The sequence below is a fragment of the Raphanus sativus genome, chromosome 1, assembly GCF_000801105.2.
Source record: "Raphanus sativus cultivar WK10039 chromosome 1, ASM80110v3, whole genome shotgun sequence".
Lineage (NCBI taxonomy): Eukaryota > Viridiplantae > Streptophyta > Magnoliopsida > Brassicales > Brassicaceae > Raphanus > Raphanus sativus.
In genome coordinates this window covers 18,979,949-18,999,105 of record NC_079511.1, presented here as the reverse complement: position 1 = coordinate 18,999,105, position 19,157 = coordinate 18,979,949, and the positions used below count along the sequence as shown (strand labels likewise).

General features: G+C 38.4%; 1 protein-coding gene across 1 annotated transcript; it reads left to right on the top strand.

The window, feature by feature from the left end:
* Positions 1–6,376: 6,376 nt before the first annotated feature.
* On the top strand, positions 6,377–10,257 carry LOC108847873 (pentatricopeptide repeat-containing protein At1g43980, mitochondrial). Its single transcript, XM_018621241.2, is given in 4 exon segments — positions 6,377–6,460; positions 7,587–7,604; positions 7,919–8,007; positions 8,009–10,257. Coding segments are annotated over 4 exon segments (1,854 nt in total). The 3' UTR covers positions 9,672–10,257.
* The last annotated feature ends 8,900 nt before the right edge of the window (positions 10,258–19,157 follow it).

Here is a 19,157-nt window from a genome sequence, read left to right as displayed (position 1 = left end):
GTTTAAACTTTTGATAGGTCAATAAAAGTCTTTCAAATAACTCACCATCAAATTCATTATTTCATCTTTACATGCTGAATTCATATTAAACAATTGGCGCTATATTTGGGGAATTAGAAAGCAAATACAAGAACAATCAAAGGTGGCTGGAGACAATGACACTGGAATCGGCAAGGGTGCCAAACAGCCAGTTGCAGATCTTGCCACAATGATGACATTAATGCAAAACTTGCTAGACATTTTTGAGCATCAAGTTACATTAAAAAAAAAGCAACAAATGAAAGCTTAGATTTGCTAGCTGCCGCGCACACAACCCTCTACAGATGATCAAGATCCCAAAACTTCAAGGAGACAAATCTTCAGAACGAATTTCAAACAGGTGGGTGAGAGAGCTGCAACAACCCAAACAACAACTCAATAGATCTATGTTCTTCAAAACTCAATACATGACTTCTCATCAATAATCAATTGAGTTACGAGTTTGTGTCCCAATATAGAGTGTATCCTTTCTGCACACAAAAGATATAGTCCACAACAAAGATCACTGAGAACTGAGTATGATTTGGATAAGCATAAATCACATCTTTCTCAAGTGAATCTGACCATATCGATCATATGACTGCGTTCAATATAATTATGCATGGGCGTTCGGGTCTTCGGAACGGGTTTGGGTCGGTTTCTTTCGAGTCTGGGTCCATCGGGTCCTAGACATTGGGATCCAATAGGTAATTGAAAATATTTGGTTCGGGTTTGGGTCGGTTCTTCTCCGGTTCGGGTCAGTTCGGATCTATAATTAAAATACCAGTAAAATATCGGTAATTTTCGTGTCCGGATTGAGTTCAGGTATTTAGGATCTGAAAAGAACACAAAATACCCAGCCCCATAAAATTTTAGTCGAAATCTGTCATATATATCTAATATTTTACAAAATAACTTAAAATAAACTATTAATAATTAAGATAAAACATTTAAAACTTTAAATTTTACATTTACAGCTTCATATTACTTAAAAATGTTATAAAATAAAAACAAATTTTTTTATCAAAAGGATTTTTCAAATAAATCTTAAAATAAAATATAGAAAATAGAACACAAAAAATCATAGTTTTGGATATTTATGTTTTAATTCGGGTATGAATCGTTTCTTCTCGAGTTGATTTTATTCGCTTTGGTTCTTTTCGAGTCCGGGTCTATTCGGGTCGGTTCTTTTCGGTTCTTTTTTTTCAGATAAAATAATTTTAGACCCAATAGGTACTTGAAATTTTTTGCTTCAGTTTCGGATCATATATTTTTAGATATATCCGGTTCGGGTTTTCGGGTCCAGGTAAAATGCCCAGGATAACTACATCAATAGTTTCCATGATCTATCTATTGATTTTCGCGAACATTATTCGATGTTCATCTGGCAAGGAGCTTAAGCTACTGGCATATGGAAGATGTCGTAAGGCGCAAAAGAAGGGCTAATGAATTTGATGGAGATAAACTGATAACCAACTATGTATTTCAAAGATATAGCTTAGAATTTCGCTCAAAGGTGACACACACTTATGCAAAAGAACACAAAAGAAAAGAAAAAGATAGTTATTTAAAATATATGTATATAAGTTAACAATTAGTAATTTTAGAAATAATTAGCAATATATATTAGTAATTTTGATAGAATCACATAAGAAATTAAATTAAATTAATAATTTAATAAATTTTACTAAAAATGAAAAAAAAAATAAGTATAAAACAGAAGGAAATTTACAGAAATTTGTTATTGCAAACAAACAAATGTTTAATACCTCATGGAACAATTTTAATCAATAGTTTATTTTAAATCCAACAGTAAATTGACATCAATCTAAACCATATTTGAGTGAAATATAGGCATACAAAGCGAGAATCAGAAATCAAACCAGAACCTAGTGAAGAATCGAAGGGATACTAAAATATTCAAAATACAATTTACATACCTAAAATTATTAATTATAATTAATTTTAAAACTAAAATATTATTAAAATACTTCTTATAAACCAAACTATCCGAAAATGATTTATCGGAATATTTTCACCAAAATATTTGAAATTATCTGAATAGCGGTAAGACTCAAATTTACCAAATATTTTTTCATCCAAAAAGATTTATCCAGGTCATAAGATCATATATGTGAAAAAACAATTCTTACCCAAATTATCTGCAAAAATAGAATCAAACCGGAACCAAATTAGACCCTGAATTTTATATGATATTATCCAGTACCTAAAACAGTTATCCGAAAAAAAACAAAAAGAATCAAAATAACAAAACCAAAAATAAACATAAACCAAATCGAAATTCATAAATACTCAAGTGGTTCTTAATTCAGGAATCATAGACTGAACCATAAACAAACCAAAAACAAATGAAAAATAAATCTTAGTAATTTTTCTTATTTTTACGAAACTAAATTGTAGAAATATTTACTAGAAAAATAAATAATGGAAAATAATAACCAAATGTTAGTTCACAATAGATCTTTAAACTCAGTTTGGAGAACAAAATGTAACACAAAACAATAAAGTTTTAGTTAGAGTATATAATAAATTTTGATTTAGATGAAACAATTAGTCAATAAATAAGAATTTTTTAAAAATATATAATACAATTAGCAATACATAAATTTCACGAATAAATAAGAAGAAAAATCTATTTACAAAACTGCTTTTTAAGATTTCACCAAACTTAGGCTAACGAAATATAATTTAACAGTAAATTTTTCTCTTTCGGTCACCAAAGATCAATTTAGAAAACATGAAAATTGATGAACACAACCAAAAATTAATACTTCAGAAACATATATTTTCTTAAAAATAGTTTGAAAATGTCATAATACAACCCAAAAGTGTGCTATAAAAAAAAGAGTATTTAGGTTCCATATACATAGAAAAACTCAATATTAGTTAACTACCCTAACACTATATTAGACACTATTGACATTTTTATAATACCACATTATCCCTGCCTAAACTATCCACCTACATTCTCTCTCTCACGTATCTCCATAAGTTCTCCTGCCCAAACAGTTTTTCCTTTCTATTTACTTTATTCTTTCTTCTTTGTATCTTCTTAAGATCCCTAAATATAGCTCACAGTTTTAAAATTCTAAATAAATTCTTTTTTTTTTTTTAATTTCCGTAGGTGTTAATGAGTTTACGCCTATGTATGTTTCATTTAACACAGAGCATGGATCCACGGAAATGATCACTTCATGAATTCGTCTATCACACCATTTTCATCGGTTCACTCTATCTCAACCGCCATTGCACGTATTGGAGGGTTCTCGTCGATTCATGGGCTAGTAAGGCACACAAACATATGGATGGGGCGTATAGTGAGAAAGAGCGAGGTCTCTTTGACATAGTTGAAAATAATATTAATCTAGCATTTCAGCTGTGCTAGTATTTGTAGCCGCAATTTAAAAACTTAGTTAATGACTGTTTGATTAGATGTTACATAATAAGTATGTGAGCAGATAAATGTTTACTTAGCTGTTGCAAAGTATGTTAAAGTCTTTTTAAAATGGTTTGTAAGTTGTTAAAAAAGAACTGATGTTGGCTGATACACAGTATGTTAGATGGTATAAATTTGGTTGCCGGTCTAATATGTCATATTACATTGTACGTCCAAAATTAACTGTTACATCTTTATATAATATGTTTTCATTAGCCGGTAAATGTTCAGTTAGATGTTACATAAGTTGTTATCAATTATTAAATTGATTGGTAAAGTGTTAAAATAGCTATTATCAACTGATATATATTTTGTTAGAAGATACATATTAGATTATCGGGTTAACTTTATCATTATCTATTCAATTAATATATTCTTAGCTGTTAAATAAATGTATTATATATAAATATTAGAGTTGATTTCATCTATATTATTAAAAGAGAAAAACACTTTAAAAATATCCCTTAGTTTTTCAAGTTATTTACAATGGCATGTCATTGAGAATATTAATTAAACTTTCTATAAAAATGTTTGTCTTAATCAGTTTATTAAATGTGTCTTTATCACTCTGTTTATTTATAGATAGTCTTTAATTTAATGTTTGTCTTTTTCAATTTAGTTAATGTGTTGTCCTAAAACAAAATTTAACTTTTCTTGTATTAAATAAATTCCGAAATTATATATTTCTTATCATAAAAAAATCTAGGATATTAATTTCGAAATTATTTATTGTCGTAAAATAAAAATTTAATTTCCATTCTCTATTAAAATAATTTCAAGATAAAATTGAATTTCCCTTTTCATCTAAATCAATGTTTATTCACCTCACATAGAGATAGGTCTCAATAAGTCTAAAAAAATATCGTATGAATAAATTATCTACGTTTTCTTCCCAGTAAAATCTGTTTAACTGAACTTGCAGAGTACTCAATATTAAATATAAGATTAAGTAAATAGTTAAGAATGAGGCAATTGCCTACATTCTTGCTAACTACATTATTTTTAGGAAACAATTGATTTGATTTATAAATGTTATGGACATTTATTAATTAACTAGGTGTAACTAGGCATGCAAAGAATATACTTTGAAACAGAATGAAAAATAAACCAATTATTTCAAAAAGATTTAATTACTCCATACCTTGATTCGTAAAGAAAAAACATCAGATTCACAAAGATAAAACATTAGACCCTCGATTAATGAGTTTTGAAATCGTCATCGCTATGGGAGAACACCGAAAGTCAAGATATTTCTTTTTTTCATTCTTCACAATTTTTTTCTAAACACCGAACGGTTACAAAACAAAATTGTCGGTTAGAATAAGAGAAGAGAGTCATGAGCCACTAGACCAACTTAATTTGATATAAAACACTATGGCCCTAACAAAAAATGTAATAACAATGAGCCGATTAAATTGATTTATATATGACTCAAAGTCATTTATTTCAACGTATTAATTAACTTAATTGATTTATATATTTCATATATAATCTATCATTGTTCACTTTAAGCTTTCTTTATAATAAAAAATATTTTTCACACATTTGATTGTTTTTTTTAAAATTCAAAAAGAACTCAATGTATCACAAGTAACTATTAACAAATACATCATTTAGTGTAAATCAAAAATAAAAAATTAATTAAACATCCGCCCGGTCGGGCGGGTCATGGTCTAGTTGTTTTGTTACTTGATAAGTATGTTTTCTATTAAACAAAATATATACTAACAATTTCTATAATAGTTTATGATACATCTTGGCGTTAAATGTCATTGTTATCGTACTAATATTTTACTGTGTTTCTTCTCTCTTCATCTACTATGTTTACTCACCCCTCTGAAATAATTTCAGAATATTAAATCGGTAAAAGCATGTAACTAATTAATTGTAATTTGGTCTTGTTTGAGTCCATAATTCATTGGCGTACATGATCCATCCAACTCCGCATAATTGATGTGATCGTGATCAAATTGAGTTGTGGAGTATATAATTTTAATGATGAAAATGGAATATGCAACGATTGAAATTGATAACTAAATTTAAAAGATGTCTTTTTATTTTAGTGAAGGTTTAGATTGAGAGGAAAGATATACAGGAAGAAAAAAAATGGACAAAGGAAAGAGACGATAGAATGAGAAAAAAAAGAGAGAAAAAAGTTGAAAAAATTGGGCAGGGATAAAATAGTCATTTTATGCATATTTCGCTACAGGATTTTTTATTTTATATATCCTAGTGGTAGTTTGCTAATTTTGACTATAATTAGGTATATACAGCAAATTAACTTTAAAAAAAATCACTAAACATTGAAAAAGGGAAAATTTGTGAAATGACAAAAAAATTGAAATTAGATTTTTTGAGTGAGATTAGAAAGAGATAGGAAGAAGATGGAAGTGAGAGAAGGGGATTTTGTTTAGTTAGCTAATTTGGGTTTTTTGTGTAACTATGGGGTGTAATTTTCCTTGAAAAAATTACCCCCCGCCTGCCATGATAATTCAAATAAATAAATAAAAAACTCCTCACATGAATGTTCTCACAGCACCGATGAACTCATGGACTTTGCATGCCGTCCTCTTTCTACTTTTCACGTCTCATAGACCGCTCTCTGCTCTCAAAGTGTCCAACTTTAGCTAGAGTCGTCCATGCCCAACTCGTCAAAGTTGGATTGATAGACAATACTTGTCATGTCCCCGATTCTAGATAAAGCCATCAGAACGGGCCATGGTGCGAGGACATGGACCAGCCAGGTCATGTGACCTAAAGGCAAGCGTATCATGGTCCAAAGTAGTGGTTAAGTGCATCAGGAGACTTAGACTTAACCAGAAAGGCAAGAAGGCAAGTTGAATAGAGTTGGGCGAGTGTCTAGGCAGCTGGGCGATGCGGTATGAAAGCTCGACTATCTAGATGAAGTGTGAGGTAGCTCACAGCAGCTCAAGGGAGTTCAGGTCAGCTCCAGTAGCTGGAGTATTAGCTCAGTCAGCTGGAGAAGTTAGTGATCAGCTCACCTCAGCTAGGTGGAGTGTTTGGTACTTGGGCGGTTGGACCGATTCTTGGACAGTTAAGGGTCCGGCTCGGTGGTGACATGGTCCGGTGTGGCCAAGGAGCTTGTCAAGTGAACCAGGCACTTGACAAAGTCCTGGAAGGTCGAGATCGATCAAGGGGAGCGGTTAGAGAGCAGTTGGTGGCAGTTTGGCCGAAGGGATGTGATTTAAATCACATGTGCCTTTCCGCCCAAACCTTGCAACCGTTCGCCCAAGGCTGGTTGTCGATGGCATTTCTATAAATAGAGGGCTTGGCACATCGATTTATTTCATGAGAAACATAGGGGAACCTCTACCCAAATTCATACAGAATTAAATAGAGAGAGAGAGAGATCGGCCACCAAGGCAACCGAGTGGGAGTTTGGTGATTCCGGCGAGTTCTAACCGTGGGCAAAGGAGACTTGATCGGAGATGTATACCAGGCAGAAGGATAAGGCTGTGGAGAAGAGTTTGGGCACTTCATAGCACACGCCTAAGGTTAGTGATGCTAACCGCATGCTATCGCCCAAGACCATCGGTCCGTGTGGTCGAGCCGATCGGTCCATGTGATGCTGGTTGCATCTATTACTCTTTTCTTGTCAATCCATATCTTTTATTCCATATTCTGATGAAGAATGTGAGTTCAGACTCATTGACAAAGCCGCAAGGCCTTGGTTGGATTAGAGTAATCTCTCAATGGCCTTGGTTGGGCTGGTATGGTCAGATCTTATAGTTCCTGAAGGAATTGTTAAGGTCCGACTTTGAAAATCCTTTAATGGGTATTTATCATGAATTATCATGGTTTTTAATTGGTTTTATTTAATTGATTTAGAGGTGGTCCTTTATGGCCGATTTGGCTGATCTTGGCCGAGATCAACATGATCGAGGCCGGTTCTGGGAAATCTTATTGGACCATTCTCTTAGTTTGGAATTATCATGAATTGTCATGAATTTTATTTAGTTTTTTGGGAGTTTATCTGAAATGGTCATTTTCGGCCAGATTAGGCTAAGTATCCGAACCATACTTAGAATTTTGATTGCTAGGGTATCGGACTGTGATTCTTATGTATATGTGTTGTGGGTTTTGATTTCAGGATCAGACAGGGACCATGGTAAGGCTAAGGAGCCATGAAGACCTTGGCCGTGATGGATGTGTGATGTAGTGATAGATTAGATACATTGAAATTATGATAGCCTATTGTGCAAACTGAATGATATGAATGATTTGTATGGATCACATTGATTTATATATATGAAATGATATTTTAACTTAGCTTCCGCCTGTTTATGTTTGATTGTATGAATCTCAAATGATTGAAAAAGACTTAGAAACTATTGGACTTAACTGACTCAATTACACTTAGACATCTAGGTAAGACTGGGGATTGGTTGGGTAAGGGATTTCGGGTCTTACAATACTTTCTAGGGAAATCGTTGTCTTCAGCTCTACTTCAAATCCGGTTCCGTCACAGATGCTTTGCAATTGTTTGAGGCTATTACCGAAAAGAACACCATTATGGAACGTCTACTTAAAGGGCTTGTTAAAAAACGATTATCTCAATCACGCACTCTACCTGTTCGACGGAATGCCTGAACGAGATGTTGTTAGCTGGAACACAATGATTTCAGGGTTTGCTTCTTTTGGGTCTCCGAGAAATGCAATCAGGACATTCTTGGATATGCGGAGATATTTTATAAGTCCAACAGAGTTCACGTTTTCCATTCTAGCTACACTGGTTACTTGTGTACGCCATGGGGAACAAATACATGGTAATGTTATTTGCAGCGGTGTAAGTTTGTCCAATCCGGTGGTGGTGTGGAATTCTCTTATGGATATGTATAGAAGGGTAGGAGTTTTTGATTATGCTTTATCCGTGTTTTTAACAATGGAGGGTAGAGATGTTATCTCGTGGAACTCTTTGATCTTGTGTTGTTCTGATTCTGGGAACAAAGAAGTGGCTTTGGATCAGTTTCGAGTAATGAGAGAAATGGGGTATCAACCTGACGAGTACGCATTCTCGACCGTTGTATCTATTTGCTCGGGTTTACAAGACTTGTGCAAGTGTAAGCAGGCTCTAGCTCTTTGCATCAAGATGGGGTTTCATTCTAACACTGTTGTTTCAGGAGCTTCGATTGACATGTTTTCCAAATGCGACAGACTGGAGGATTCGGTTAAGCTTTTTCGGCAGTTGGAGAAATGGGACTCGGTGTTGTGCAAGTACTCCTTGGTTGCTAGCTATTCGTGGCATGGTTTTGGAGAAGAGGCTCTTAAGATTTTTATCCTCGCTATGAGGTAGAGAGTTAAGCCGGATAAGTTCACTTTCAGTAGCGTTTTGAGCTCACTGAATGTCATGATGGTAGAGCACGGAGCTCAAGTTCATTCTTTGGCTGTCAAGTTAGGGTTTCATCTGGACACACTTGTAGCAACCTCACTCATGGAGATTTACTTCAAAACCGGGTTGGTTGATTCAGCAATGCGAGTGTTTGCAACAACTGATGAAAAGGATTTGTTCTTTTAGAACACAGTGATAATGGGTTTGGCAAGAAACTGCAGAGCAGATGAGTCCCTTGCCATTTTCCGTCAATTGTTGATGCACCGAGGTCTGAAACCGGACAAAGTGACTTTAATGGGTGTATTGGTAGCTTGTGGTTATGCTAACTTTGTTAACGAAGGGAATCAGATATTCTCTTCTATGAAAAAGGTTCATGGAGTTGATCCCGAGAATGAGCATTACGCCTATATGGTTGAGTTGCTGTGCAGGGTTGGTATGATCAATGAAGCAAATGACATTGCTGAGAAGATGCCTTTTGAACCAAGCTCTCATATTTGGAAACCTATTCTCTGTGCATCCATTGACCTTGGAGATATAAGACTCGCTGAGAGAGTAGCAGAAAAAATGTTAGAGTCTGAACCAAAGTCATGGCTTCTTTATCTTGTTCTCATTAAGTTATACGAGATGACTTGGCGCTGGGAGAACTCGGTGAGAATAAGATACGCCCTGGATAAACAAAAGATGAAATGCACTCAGGGATCAAGCAAGATCGGTATAAACGGCAGTGTATACTGCTTTGAGGCTAACCAGTTGCAGATTCATGGAGGTCGTTATACTTGGGCGACCTTGGAATTACTGTCTTGGGACTCAGATGATCAGAGGTCTGCAGAATATTGTCTAACGTGATTACTCACTATTATTAGTGAGTGTTTTTTTCATATACTTCTAACCTTAGGATGTTCCAATTAATGGTGGAGCCAGATCTTATTTTCTATACCTCCTTCTACTACGGAAAGTTAATAGTATTGCACCTTACATTGATGCATCAAGAAATCAATCTTAAGATCAGAAAATATTTTTGGTGTCAATGTTATTATGGGTCTGTATCACTTCCTTTTTTAGTTCAATTGATGTTTTATAGGTAGGCTGTAGGCATGGGCTTCTGGTTTCGGTTTGATTGTTTTCTTATGGTTATCGATATAGAGAGACAAAAACTATTAGTGCATTTATAAGACTAGGGCGGGGAGCGGGGACGTTAACAAATGCACGTACGTTGTTCAAAATCAAAGTTTGAAGTATTGTTGGAGAAGGCAAGACTATATGAAGGTGTTTTGTGGTGAAAATATCGAAGTGTATTATGCAACGCGAGGAGAAGTAGGGAGTGACTAATTGAGGGTGTTGTTTTCATAATTTCGTATATAGTTAATTCACAGTAATGGTCAGGTGTAATATTTTTGAATCTATTTTACCAGAAATGTTTTAGAAAACCACACGAAGGCAACGTGAATAAAATGGTTTGCATTTTGTTTCAAAATTCATGAAATTACGTCAACCCTTTTTCACTATTAATTAAAAGAACTGTTCTGAAACGGTACTTAGCCGGAAATGGATTTTAAAAATACTATGGAAATAGGGAAAATATTGCTGTGTAACATAGTAAATGCATAGTAATATAAGAAATTGGTAAGAAACAGAAGTGGGGTTGGATTGACGGTGGAACAGCTTGTTAATGTAGAAAGAGCGACAAAAACTAGTGCAGAAAGTAAATGGCACACAAAGTTTGTTAACGGAGTTCGTTTCCTACATCCCCGGGACTTCGTCCAGATTTCATTGACTAAAGGAGCAATCTACAATTGCTATATGGTACAACACACACGAGTGTCTACCACTCTTTTCTAAGGAGCAATCTACAAAGATTAGGAATACAACAGATCCCATCCGGATACGCCAGAGCACACTGTCTTCTACAGCTGCAATCTTCACAGACCTCTTCAATGAAACCTCCTTTGCTAAACTCCCCCTGAGTCTAGGCTTCGATCTTCCACTTCTCGGAAGTACTTCACCAAGTACGTCAGTACCCAACGCACACCAGTGACACAAAACGCTTGATCCTCCAAGCACACACACAGCTCACCACGAGCTACACACGATGGCTAACTCCACCATACAAAGCGCCAACACCAACGCCACCAAACTAAGTCAACATCAGACTCCATTGACAACTACTACAGACACTGCTTCGACACCAAACAGATACACCAATATACAATGAAACCCCTCTCTCTATTATGTGAGGTCTAGCTTTCTCATGAGGCACATCCCTCCTTATATAGCAGACCATTACTTGTTCTTTACGTCTTCAACTTGCTCTCCAAGTCTTCCACTTGCTCTCCAAGTCTTTCCAATACACATAAGGTAACTTTCCATTTACCTTAATGGAAAACTTCATCTTCAAGTAAACTCCCTTTTACTTTATGGAAAACGTCCATATGTCTTCAAGCACATATCTTCTTTCCTTTTCCAAGCTCATCAAGTTCACGCACATCACAAAACTCAATCTACCATTCAGTTTCATTTTCATGAGACACGTCTGTAGTACCTCCTGTAGTACTTCACGAACTAATACAGAACATCTTAGAAATCTGCATCTTCAATCTCCCCCTTTTTGACTATGCATGTGCACTCATCATAACTGGTTTGAAAACCACGTCTTCAATCTCCCCCTATGAGTCACATCATGGTCAAAAACCAATTCGAAGATCAGCAACTTCCAAATCTATGAAGAAATCCCATTACGCCATCTTCATCAATCTTCAATCAAACTTTGTTCTACTTCCTGAACAAGTTTTTGTCCTCACTCTCCCAGATCACACCAGTAACTTAGGTGACCCGCTCTGATACCACTTGTTAATGTAGAGAGAGCGACAAAAACTAGTGCAGAAAGTAAATGGCACACAAAGTTTGTTAACGGGATTCGTTTCCTACATCCCCGGGACCTCGTCCAGATTTCATTGACTTAGAACAAGGAGCAACCTACAATTGCTATATGGTACAACACACACGAGTGTCTACCACTCTTTTCTAAGGAGCAATCTACAAAGATTAGGAATACAACAGATCTCATCCGGACACGCCAGAGCACACTGTCTTCTACAGCTGCAATCTTCACAGACCTCTTTAATGAAACTTCCTTTGCTAAACTCCCCCTGAGTCTAGGCTTCGATCTTCCACTTCTCGGAAGTACTTCACCAAGTACGTCAGTACCCAACGCACACCAGTGACACAAAACGCTTGATCCTCCAAGCACACACACAGCTCACCACGAGCTACACACGATGGCTAACTCCACCATACAAAGCGCCAAAACCAACGCCACCAAACTAAGTCAACATCAGACTCCATCGACAACTACTACAGACACTGCTTCGACACCAAACAGATACACCAATATACAATGAAACCCCTCTCTCTATTATGTGAGGTCTAGCTTTCTCATGAGGCACGTCCCTCCTTATATAGCAGACCATTACTTGTTCTTTACGTCTTCAACTTGCTCTCCAAGTCTTCCACTTGCTCTCCAAGTCTTTCCAATACACATAAGGTAACTTTCCATTTACCTTAATGGAAAACTTCATCTTCAAGTAAACTCCCTTTTACTTTATGGAAAACGTCCATATATCTTCAAGCTTATATCTTCTTTCCTTTTCCAAGCTCATCAAGTTCACGCACATCACAAAACTCAATCTACCATTCAGTTTCATTTTCATGAGACACGTCTGTAGTACCTCCTGTAGTACTTCACGAACTAATACAGAACATCTTAGAAATCTGCATCTTCACAGCTTAATCAACTTTACTCGCAGGTGTGTTTGTGGCCAACCTCTTTGTCCTTAACGCCATCTGGATTTGTGTCATCCTTTTGACCTTCAACTTTGGTGCTGCTAGAAGCAGATGGTTGGCCAATTTCTTTTTCAATAAATGGAGCAGGATTGCTGGTGGAAGTCTGGAAAACAGTTGAACATTCATCTGCAGCGGATGCAAGAGTTGAGTAGATGCACACTTGTTTTTACAATGTTATATTGTGGGGAAAATTGCCGTAATGAAGAACAAACCTATCTAGACTCAGAGCAGCTGCATCTTTGTTAGTGAGTTGAAGCATCTCTCTGTCGAAGACCACAAAGTGGCATTTGTGGGAACCGAAATTTGCACTGTCGATTTCGTTCGATTTGGGAAAGTTGGGAAAACCCTAATTTCTTATATTTTCCGGATATCTGCTAAACCACACGCCAAACAATCAAGAACACGAAAATAAATGGATGGAAAATAAAAATTGAAAAAAAGAGACCAAAGTAGATCTTATTCTGAATTCGCGTATGAGCATTACAACACGGTAAGAGCCTTGGCTGCGAGAGCTGTCCGCGATTTCCTTAGTTCTAGCAACCTTACACTATGAAAAACCTAGTTGTGTCGCAGCTCGATAACGAAAACGGAAAATTGCATATTGCTCTAAATGCTAAGTTTTCTACAGTGACTTAATTTGGATCTTTTGCATCTTCTGTCCTAACATTCTTATATACTCCTCCTAAGGCGGTTTGCTCTTTCCTATCTTTCCCCCTGGTCAAGATTATCCTCTCGTGAAAATATTTCATTTTTCTCTGACCTTCATGTCTATCCGCGGAAACTTGATATTTATCCTTCAAACTTAACATTTATCCTATTCTGCATGACAAAAGATAAACCGTCATAGTGACTGGGTTTGATTCTTGTATACAATCAAGAGTGGGCTTTTTTCCGTGTCCTGGACTCCTTTCGAGCCGTTTTCCGACATAAGCGTTTTTCTCGATTTTAAAACATTTCTCAAGAAGCGACGTCGATTTCCGGAAATTTGAACTTATCGTATAGTAAAGGCAGTTCAAGGTGTTTAGTCGACCGTTGCCGTTCTTATACGATTAATTAAAAATCCACAAACAGAAACAAATTCTCGCGGTTTTTATCGTAAGATTCCGATGGTAACTCCGATCGAGATGAAACAAGAAGTAGCTCACTCCGACTTCAAAGAAGAGTGCTACGGGACAAAGGCTGATTTTGGCTATTTGACTCGCCGAAATGGCGAGTTGGCCATCGTTTTTGATCCAACTCGCCATCTTGGCGAGTTGGAGGTGCTCAAACTCACCAAGATGACGAGTTGGTTGCCTTGTTTGGCTCGACCCGCTTGTTTGGTGTGTTCGGTCGATCGTTTCTTTGTACTCGTTTCATTGTTCGCGTCTTCATCTATCTCGAGACTATTTATCTTTCCTAATTCTTTTTTGGAATTGGTTTGAAACTCGATTTAAGTTTTTCGTGCTTTTTATTTATTTTTACAAAGTAAAATATCTTTCGAGAAGTCTTCGACGTTCGATTTTGCCGTCAGCGATTTTGACCCGAACAGTTAGACCCCCAGCTCGTTAGAATTGCGATATTCTTGCGAGTGAGTTAAACATGTTGAGTTAGGGGAAATCTGATGTCGGAAATTTCGAAAGTGAATAGTAAAAAAAATTGTCTATAAGTATGTGGAGTAAGTTTTCAAGTTCTTTACTTGCTCACTTCCACACATCTTTCAAAGATAGAAAATTATTTTCTTTCTTCTCTCCCTTAGCATAAAAGAAAAAAAATTACCCCTTTTTATATCACGTCTTCAGGAAAGAGAATCTCAAGAAAGTCTCGATGCAGTTACTTCGCCTCTGGCAGCTCGAGCTTGTAATTCAATGACGCTGTGCCGAAAGTAGAATACGAGATCCCGCCGGTTGATCCTGAAGAAGTAGAGGCATATATTGAAGCGACTGGCGGAGTAAACCCCCCAACCTGGATATGGAACCCTCTCCCATTCACTGCTGATCTCATTGAAGGTTGTCTGAGCAGGAGTTGCCCCAATGTTCTTGCAGCCATCCGGAACTTCTGCTGAGTTCCAGAGTCAGTCAAGTTTCGTCTTCCCGAAGTTGGAGAAGTCGCTGTATCCCCGTCAGAGGGCTACTTTACATGTTACGAGGTTTACTTGATGTAATCTCGTATGTGGTTTCCAATTCCAGAGGTCATCGCAAAGCTCCTAAACTGCTTTAACATATCGATTAGCCAGCTTTAACCATGCAACCTGCAGCACCTCGTCAGGATATTGGCGTTGAGTTACAAACTTGGTGTAACTCTGGATGTTAGCCATTTTGAAGCTCTCCTGAGACCTTGTGGGAATTCAATATTTGTCCAGCTAAAGTCTCATCCTTCCATGGCGATCATAACGCATTTCTACTCGAATTATCACGCTTGGAAAGACTTATTTTTCTTTGTTCGAGTAGACGATGTTTCCGTGGAGGCGAGCGCTATTCCCTTCTTCAGGACCGCGTGGGGTCGCAAAGGTACTTCTGGTCAAAACGACATATTTTCTTTAGACGTTCGTCTTTACGGGTGTTTCTTGATTTTTTTTTTGCAGTAAGCAGGCCATTCCCTCCGATCCCAGATGATCTGCTCGCAATCAGAGACTTGTTCCGCGAGGAAAAATGTTTCAGGGCCACGTTCAACCTGAAACCGGGTGCGTCGTTCCATTGCGCTTTACCTTTCTTGTCTTGATCCTGACGTGTCGGTAGGCAATAAGTCGGAATCAAGCATGGATGGTTTCATGCCATGCAAGGGTCGGAACGAGAGAAGGAGGTCAAAACTCCGTAAGGACAAAACTATTGTTATCTACGACGATGCGGCCGATGGGCGAGATCTTTCGACGACCTTCTTGGGGACTATCTCAAGAATGGCCAGCCAATTGACCTAGATGAGTTGCTGAACTTGGTAGGATACTACTCATTTTGTAGTGGTCAAAATATTGTGCTTATTTGATAAATAAGCTGCAAAATTGTTACTAAAACCTTTTTTATCTCTATAACCTATGAAAAATATAAAATTATGATATAAATTTGTTATAAGCAAAACCTCAAAAAGATACACAATAAAAATTACATAAGATATCAACACAACTAATATATAAAAACATAAACTAAACTTATACCTAAACACATTATAGATAAAAACCTAAATATATGATTAGCTGCTATTTGCTTTTCATGGTAAACAATCCCTTCTTCGGAAGTATATCGCATCCTTTGTCGTCTTTATATATTGTTTACCATCAGTCTTTCCTTGAGTAGAATTCTGTTAACAGAATAACAAAGGTTAGTCCTAGAGAAAAGACGGGGAGATTCAAATGAATATTTCATTAAAAATAAAGAGCACAAACTTTATTCCAACACGTTTGGCGACCGATTACTAATATGAATGAACAGAGAAAATAAGAAAATTTCATCAGCTGACAAAACAATATTGGTGTAGGAACCGAAATTTGCACTGTCGATTTTAGTGAATAACAAAACGGAGGAAAGTTAAGTGAACCTAACTTCCCTGAAGGTCCCGGATATCTGCGGGGCCACGCACAAAATAATCAATATATCGAGAAGTTGGTATTAGAATCGTAAGAGAAAAAGAAAAGAGCAAAGATGATCTTATTTCTGAATCCGCGTTTGAACGTTTTGGACAACAGGTAAGGACATCGGCCACGAGAGCTGTCGGTCAGTTCGCTAGTCTAACAACCTAAATCTAACCTAGTTGAGTCGCATCTCGCTAGTAAAAACGGAAATAAAAATGCCTAAGTTGCTCTGGAGAAATTTTATCCTCCCTTTGGGCCAGATCTGACGCAAATCAGACTTTTCCATTTTCGTCGATCTTCGTGTCTATCCGGAAACTTCACATTTATCTTCGGGGAACTTGACATTTATCTTTTGGAAATTTGACATTTATCTTGTTATGTAAAGATAAACACAAACCGTCATACTTATCCCGAATTAGATTTAAAAAATCGTAAACGGGCCGTTTGGTCGTGTTTGGACCCTTCCGGGCCAATTTTTAGACCTTAGATGTTTTTACGATTTTTCCGAGAAAGTAATCTTGTCGCGATATCGATTTTCCGAAAGATCTCCAATTCCTCGTATAGTTGAGATGATTGGTATTTTAAGATAACCGCCATCGCCTTATACGATGAACTGAAATCTTTTCGTTAATCGAACATTTCGCAGTTTTCTGAATCTTCCTCGACGATTCAGATCGAAACGGAACGGGAGTCTTACATTCACGACTTTAAAGATTCGTACTACGAAGCTTCAAGTAAGGATGCAAAGTATAGGACTGGACTAGTACCAGGATGACTGGACTAGTACCAGGATGGTTTCTCAAAGAATTGGCCGTACTCGCCGAACGACCAGCAGCCCGGCACCCAGGATCGAGGTCTGGGCGCCCGGCGCGCCGAAACGGGACGTCCGTCTGGACGCCCGGCGCCCATAACATAAGTCTGGGCGCCCAGCGGGCAGAAACGGGACGTCCGTTCTGCATGCCCGGGGCCCAGAACGTAAGTCTGGGCGCCCGGTGCCCAGGACGCGAGTCTGGGCGCCCGGAGAGCAGAAACGGGACGTCCGTTCTGCACGCCCGGCAAGCAGAAACGGGATGTCCGTCTGCACTCCCGGCGCCCAGAACGTAAGTCTGGACGCCCGGCGCCTAGGACGCGAGTCTGGGCACCCGGCGCATGTTCCTCGGGTGTCCTGTTTCGGTTATCCGTTCTCTCGGTTTTTCGACGTTTTGAATACCACTTGGTTTTTCCGAGGACTTTCGGGCATCGATTTTGTCTTGACCGATTTTGACCCCAACAGTTAGCCCTCCAGCTAGCAAGGAACCGTGGTGGACTAGGTTCTAACTTGCGGTATAACTCGTTAGGGAAGTGTGGAGATGTAATCGTTGCCGAAAGTCGGAGTAAAGAGTAAAAAATTTGCTTATAAAGATGGAGTAAGATTTTTTTATCATTCTCACTTTATCCAAGATCTTTACACTCAAAGAATTTTCCAACAATCCCATTCTTAAGAATCCTCTCCTTTCTTTCAAAGAAAAAGATGTCTACAAGATCAAAATCTTATAGGAAGAATTCTTCTTTCCACTCGTCTTCGGACGACCCCCTCGGCAAACGAAGTGATCAGCCCAAAAAACGAGTTCGTGGTTGAGGAAGACGAGAGGGAGGCATATTGCAATGCTCTTGGTGGCTCGTCTCTGCCTCAGCGAGAGAACTCCATTCCCAAATGTCCTCCGAGGGCGCCCGGTGCATCATTCACGCCAAGCGCGGTTCTTCCCGAGTATCTCACGACCCTTCGAAACTTTTGCCAAGTTCCGAATGGAGTTACGTTCCGAATCCCGGTTGGTAATGAAAGCGCGAGGAATCCTCCGCCAGGTTTCTTTACTTGCAATGAGGCCTATTTGTGATACTGCCGCATGTGGTTCCCGATCCCCAACACCATCGTATGTGCCCTTCGCCGTTTCGAGCTCTCGATGGGCCAGCTGAACGTTCCAGCCATGAAGAGCTGGCTCGGCGTGGTGATCTTGAGCTACAAGTTGGGGATGGATCTCGGCCCTGGCGACTTCGAGGGGTTCTGGACTACCAGACCAATGACGGCCGAGGGTTTGTATTCTATTAAGTCAAGGAACGATCTGACGATAGTCCAGGGGACTACTTCGAACCCCAAGGAGTCCGTTGGGGGAAGCTTCCTCGATCTACTCCCTCGGAAATGGCATTATGGTCGCGGTAATATGCCTACTTTTGCATTCTGTTTTGACACATATATTTTTTTTTAGAAATTCGCGAAGAAATAACGAATTATTTCATGCAGGGAACAACCCTTTTCCGGAGATTCCCAATGATCTTTACGCTAAACGAGATCTTCTTCGATCAAGGCCATCTTCCTGGAACTCCTTCACTTTTGAACGGATCCAAAGCGCAGTCGGGCTCCATCGGGCGCAAGGTGCTTTCCGGCCTCTTGATAATGTCGAGCAGCTTGCCGACTTATCTACTCAGAGGCGGAAAAACAGGTCTCGGAAGGGCAAAAATGTTGCCTCCGAAGCTGCCTAGGGAGATCATCCGCTGCAGGGATGGAATCCTAGTTTCGCCCCCGAAGGAACTAGCGCGGTTCCTCCCCCTGGTGATTTTTTCGATAACCTCCCTCCTGCGTTTACATCCGACGAGTCGTTGGACAATGAAGCTAGGAGGAAAGTCACTGGTGACGGGTCTCGCCTAATCAACGAGGTTTGTCCTTTAATCTTTGATCGTATCTTTGTAATTATGCGTACGTCTCTTTGACCTTAAGTTTTTGCAGGGGATGAGAGCATGGGGCGCGGCGATCGAAGGAAACTTCCGAGCAGCGCGACTGTCTTGCTTCAAGGCCGAGGAGGCCGAGAGGGAGCTTTTTCGATACCGGCAGGAGGTTGAAGAGAAAAACCGTAAACAGGCCGAACTTCACTCTCGAGCCCTCATTCGCGCGGAAAGGAAGGGAAGGAGAACGGTTG